At 31.0% G+C, this 6419-nt stretch overlaps 1 protein-coding gene across 1 annotated transcript; it reads right to left on the reverse strand.

Moving 5' to 3' along the window:
* Window positions 1-253: 253 nt before the first annotated feature.
* Window positions 254-5861, reverse strand: LOC111715580 (uncharacterized). Its single transcript, XM_023490939.1, has 8 exons — window positions 5716-5861; window positions 5478-5542; window positions 3306-3380; window positions 2705-2807; window positions 2120-2165; window positions 1279-1357; window positions 459-482; window positions 254-346 (listed from the first exon to the last, which is right to left on the reverse strand). The coding sequence occupies exons 3-8, from the start codon at window positions 3344-3346 to the stop codon at window positions 319-321; spliced, it is 321 nt and encodes a 106-aa protein (XP_023346707.1). The 5' UTR covers window positions 3347-3380; window positions 5478-5542; window positions 5716-5861; the 3' UTR covers window positions 254-318.
* Between the last annotated feature and the right edge of the window lie 558 nt (window positions 5862-6419).

Below are 6419 nucleotides of genomic sequence, written 5' to 3' on the forward strand. Positions count from 1 at the left end.
ATTTGTATTCTAAACGGCTGAACCAATCCCTGGGAAGGTTTATTATTGATTGTCAAATTTGATAAATTTTGCCTGAAAATAAGTATTATCATCGTTGGATTTTTTCAAAAGAAAATCCGGGAGCATTTTTTTAAATGTACGATGAAGAATGGCGACTTAAAACGGAAAAGTTAACGGTAAAATCATGTCTAGCACAGAGGCGCAAAGCGTCAGCCTATTGTGATACAATCTTTTTTGTTCCATATTTTTTAAATCAACATTAGAAAAATAATTTATTTACATTATTTACATGAATTTAATATTAACAAATAGATAGTTTTAGATGAATATTCGAACACATCTCTTCCTAGAAACAAAACTAAATTAGTTTCTATCTAATACATTTGTTCGCGTAATTACGTTTATTCTAAATAAATTTTTCAAAATAATAGAATTAAAATTTAATTAAGGTGATTTACCTGTAGACATTCCATACTTGCCCGCTGAAAAAAAAGATAATCAAATAATTATTTGAAAAATTTAAATTGACTTTTCTTTTTTTCAAAAATATTCCCCCNTGATCATTTTCAATGGAAAAGTTTCTTGTGTATTTATGCAGCAAAACTAGAGAAGAAAATTGACAGAATTCAACTCTTAATAAATGAAGGGTCACGAAACACATATCTCTGTTGGTATGTTTGTTTGTCCGATTTTAACTCAGGAACCCCTGGACCGATTTGCCTCTATTTTTGATTGGGGAACGCGGGAGAGCCACGGGAATGTTCTTAGCTTGATTTTAAGATTGTAATTTGAGTGGGTCAACTTTTATAACGGTAAGATTTGACCAGGTGCGGGTAAATGGCTAGAGTAACCGTGAATAACATATTTAATACTAGTAATCGGGAACTCACCTATGCCTGTAAACTTCTTTATATAAGTCAACCCCCCTCAAGTTAGAATTTTTAAACCACACGGGCAGAGCCGTGGTACATTTGAATTTCCAAGCCGGGTCAACCTTTCCGATCCCAGTTTGTACTGTACCTAGCTCTATGGCCAGGACTAGCCGGTGCAACAAGGTTGACGCGGACAGACGTTATGCTTCATATATGGTTGAATTTACTTTTACAAAAGGGGCAGAGGTGCGTGGCCAGGCTATGAACATTTCCTTGGTTCTACTTCGATTTAGTTTTCCAATCAAACTGGGATACAAATCGGTCCTGAGACATGGATAGCCATACACACAAACAGACAGACAGAAAAACAGACATTACTATTTATAAATATTAAATTTATTTTTACCCTGAGCAACTACTGGATGATCTGGTATTTATTGAAAGTGGTATCAGATATGGACACTCCAGTTCACTACTCGTCTCATCTATATTAAAGGGACTGTAATGTCAAGTGTCCCTCCATGCAAAGATGGCGGTTTCTCCATTCAACAGTGACTTGCGCATTTCTTGTTTCTAAGAAGAAATGGAGAAACTCGATGAATTGAACACTTTTCGTGTCAGAAATACTACGTTGTCACGGGCAGCCATAGTACATTTGAATTTCCAAGTCAGGTCAACCTTTCCGGTCCCAGTTTTTACTGTACCTAGCTCTATGGACAGGGCTAGCCGGTGCAACAAGGTTGACGCGGTCAGACTTTAGGTTGAATTTACTTTTACTAGAGGGTCAGAGGTGCGTAGTATCTTTCACAATTTTGATCAGATTATGGTTTCAAAGATACTGTTGTGAATCAGGCATATTGCATAAATAGACACTTGAAATTACGCGTACAGTTCCTTTAAAGAAACTGATCTACTAAAGTTTAAGCATAGATTATGAGAATAAGAAGGTTGTAGTTACATTGCCAACTCTAAATGTTCAAATCTCTCACAATGTGCATCCTGATGGCGTTATTTATAAATATCAAACAACGTCAGGTTGTAAAAAGATGCTTTTAAGTATATTTAAGTAAATTGAAGTTAAAACAATAAGTTTCTTTGGCGAAATTTGAGCTGCAATATACTTTAATTTACTATTATTTAAATTACTATTATTTGTCATTTTATAAAAAAAAATGGATAACAGATAATAATTTACCTTACGCTTGTCCCAAACCGCCCATGAGGACTTATTCATAAATAATATTCACCTAGTGATAAAGGATTCGTGCACTTTAGTACCGAACGATCTTTCAACTAAAAAAAATCATAAAATTTTTTTAAGTAACATAGAAAAATGTAATTGTTTAGTAGTAAGCAACTCCAATTGTTAAACTAGAAGTGAAATAATAATGTTTTGCAGGTTGGTTTGAATTAAATATATTACATTTAAATTATTTTTAAAAAAACTATTTGTAAACCTATTTTGGCAAAGAAGATAATATTTGTTAGTAATTTTATGTGTTTTAATGTATTATATTATAATAATAATAAAGAGAATAGAATATATATTAGAGAGGAATTTACTAGAAAAAAGTGTAAAACGGCCATTTTTTTGTACTGTTTCCATACTGCAGGTGTACTTCACATATTTGTGCTGTATAACCTTTTGGGCCCTGGAATTAATATTAAAGAAAACCAAATGATGAAATAGGCTTGTTTACATGATTTGTACACTTTGAAATCCCTTTCAGGCTGAAAGGGACTGACAAAATTCATACCGAGGGATTGACTAAATTCCACTCTAATATATATTCTATTCTCTTTGCTTTTACAACAAAAATTTGAATGATTTCCTTAAAGCATTTAGGTTTCCCGTCATTGTTTACAAACAAACTGGTTCCAGCAGTACAGGGGTTGTTTACACAGACACCCAGTTGAAAGTGTACTACTGCCATTCTGAAACAAGTAAAAAACAAATAAACAAACGTTAGTTTGAATTCCAGGATATTTGATAACTAATTATATTGATGAATTAGCAAAATAAATAAATCAATTAATGCTTAATTGAAATAAATTGATAATAATGATAATTTAGTTAATAAATTAATAAATTGATAATATAAGGATAAAAATATCAATCAATTGTTAAATAGATAAATTGATTTATAATTACATAAACTAATTGTTAAAACAAATCAATTAATAAATACAAGGATTAACATATCAATTAATGAATAAATAGATTATTAGATAAAGAAATCAATCAATTGACATAAAAAAAATTGATAAATAAATCAATTTCATTGATTTTCAGTGTCCAGAAATTATAATCAATAATTTAAACAATTCCATCAAATGGATTGTGAGATAAATCAATTAAATCAATAAATAAATTATATTGTTGAATAAATTATACTGTTGAATGAATAAAAAATAGATAAATTCTTTTCTTACTTGTTTAAATAGTGGTGTAGAGAATTTACCCCAGGTTGCATACAACAGTTCTTAATCTTTCTCTTCTCTGAACACCTAAAAACATTGTGTACAGGGGTACCCATTAAACTATGGAAATGGAAGACGACTGTTAGACTCAAGTTATGATTATTAAAAGTCTAATCAACATGAAACACAGAAATTGTGCAATTGACCCAGTTTTAATTCACACACCTCTGACCCTTTAGTATAAGTAAATTTAACCTTAAGTCTGACCGTGTCAACCTTGTTGCACCGGCTAGTCATATTGAGTGTCTGCTTTATTTACCTAATGTCCGGGCAATACAGTACAAACTGGAACTGTAATGGTTGACCCTGCTCGGAAATTCAAATGTACTTCCGCTGCCCGTGATTTTCAAACCACCAGTAAACCTATTTTCTGTATAACAACATAAGATTCACATATAAGACTGCTTCCTATTCCACAGTTTTATGGGTCTTCCTGTAGGAATATATACTTTAAATTCTTATATTTACTTTTTGTTAAAAACTGTCTTTATCATTTATCTTAATATGCATAGAATAAGAACATAGAAGCTAGTTTTTTATGGATATTTCAGAACAGCCAACATGAACTGACTATAAGCTTTCAAGTTAAGACTCGTCATTTGAAAACCAGTGGCCGAATTTAAAGAATTTGAGTGGCTGTTTAAATTTAAGCCGCGGTTTAAATATGTTTGGTTCCACTTAAAATTGTCTCAAATGTTTCAAGATTTAAGCCGGCCCTTAATTTAAACCAGGTTTTGGCGGATTTAAACCGCGGCTCAAATTCTTTAAATTCCATCTCAGATCCAACACCCTGGCAAACCCAGCATATGTAAACCGACACAATACCTTTCTGACACGCCAGTTTGTGTAAACTGAAAACAGCCTTGCAAACCAACATAGAACATTACAAGACAACCTATGAAAACCGACCAAGACTCAGCATATGCAAACCAAAATAGAACCCGACAATAAAACTTATGAAAACCAACAAGACACTGTAGAAAACAGCTTATGTAAACCAATCAAGACTCTGAAGAAAACAGTTTATGTAAACCAATCAAGACTCTTAAGAAAACAGCTTATGTTAAACAATCAAGACTCTTTAGAAAACAACTTATGTAAACCAATCAAGACTCTAAAGAAAACAGCTTATGTAAACCAATCACAAATCTGATGAAAACAGCTTATGCTAACCAATCAAGACTCTGAAGAAAACAACTTACGCAAACTAAATGTATAATCAGATAGATCAGTTTATTTAAAGGAAGTGTTCGCGAAATATGAAAGGGGGTATAGTCTTAATGCGATAAAAAAGCGCTTTTGATCGCTTCTAATCTTACTTCTATCTGTTGCGTCTATAAGGAGAAAATTGTTAAAAATGACTAATATCGAAGAACGAAGTATCCATACAAATTCAGAAAGATGCAACATATGACTTAGACTGTAAAAAAATCTATTTAATTTCAAACAAATCATTCAGATATTACACCCTATGGTCATCGACTATCTTTCGCCACATTTGTATATATAGTTGATTTTTCATAGTATGTTTTAATTGTTATGATCTGAGAGTTACTCATAAAAACATTTTCGAGGATTTTTGGTAATGAAGACGACATTTTCATATTTTCAAGGAATGTTCGAAAACAAGTTGGAAGCTAAATGTTATTTAAAAAAAATAAAATAAAAATATATTATGAAAAATCAACTACATACAAATGTGGCGAAAGATAATCGATGACTATAGGTTGTAATATCTGAATGATTTGTTTGAAATAAAATAGATTTTTTTACGGTCTAAGTCGTTTTTTGCATCTTTCTGAATTTTTATGGAGACTACCTTCTTTGGTATTAGTCGTTTTTAACAATTTTCTCCTTATAGACGCAACAGATAGAAGTAAGATTAGAAGCGATCAAAAGCGCTTTTTTATCGCATTAGGCCTATACCCCTTTTATTTTTCGCGAACACTCCCTTTAAACAAATTAATTAATACATTTAAAAACAAAGAAGGATAAATAATGATTAGATATAGTGTGTTAGCTGGTAGCATTTTATGAGTGTAGCGTTTTATGAGGTAGCGTTTTACTCCAAGTAGCGTTTTATGAAAGTAGCGTTTTTCTAGTCTGATCATTAATCTAACTTACTTGTGATTGAATTGTGCAAACTTCTTCTCCAAATTATTATTAAATAATGTTTGGTCTTCGTTACACTGAAGATACCATTAAAATCATTAAATATTTGTTTTAAAAAACATTTAACTGTTTTATTCTGTGTTTTTAAAGATATTTTTCATGATGAGAGAAAACAGATACCTACAGTACTTTTTTTAAAATTTAAATTTGAAATTTTATTTGAAAAAATTAAAAATGATTTTAAGTTTTCCTTATATTCACAGGTGTATCCTACCTCACACTCGATATCAGCTGAAAACAATACACTGAAAGGGATTGGAAACCGAATTTCAAGTGACCCTCTATTTAGAGAGTGGCATGTTCGATTCACAACGGTATCCTTAATAGCTTTGTCTGATCAAGTATAATACATTAGATGTCCATATTTTGTATTGTGTAATTAGTAGTTTTTCTAAAAATTTGCTCTTGCGCAATTCTACCTATTGAAAATGTATGAAATTATTACAATTAAACACTTTTAAAGCTAAAAAACGACGATCTCTTTCACATTATTGATCAGCTATTAAGGTGTCAAAAGTATAGTTGTGTATATAGACAAAGAAAAGATGCTGAAAGAGAAAATAAGACAACTTGGAACGGGATATTTATTTTTAAAAATAGATAATAAAAAATAAAAATAAATTAGAATTGAAAAATAAGATAAATCTGCTCAAATAAGATTGATGTTAGAAAAATGAAAATAAGGAAAGGAGCATATAAAGAACTAGCTGAAGTGCCCGGCATTGCCCGCCAAATATGTAGAAAAAAAAACTTTAAATAAAAAAATCTTAGTTTATGTTTCCCTTTGGGGTACCCAAGGGTTCTCTTGAAAAACATCAACCAATTTGGTTTAGCTGTTTGGCCAGCTTTGGCTAACATATATATATAAATATATCAATATATATATATATATAT

The sequence above is a fragment of the Eurytemora carolleeae genome, unplaced genomic scaffold (genome assembly GCF_000591075.1).
Source record: "Eurytemora carolleeae unplaced genomic scaffold, Eaff_2.0 scaffold430, whole genome shotgun sequence".
Classification (NCBI taxonomy): Eukaryota; Metazoa; Arthropoda; class Copepoda; order Calanoida; family Temoridae; genus Eurytemora; species Eurytemora carolleeae.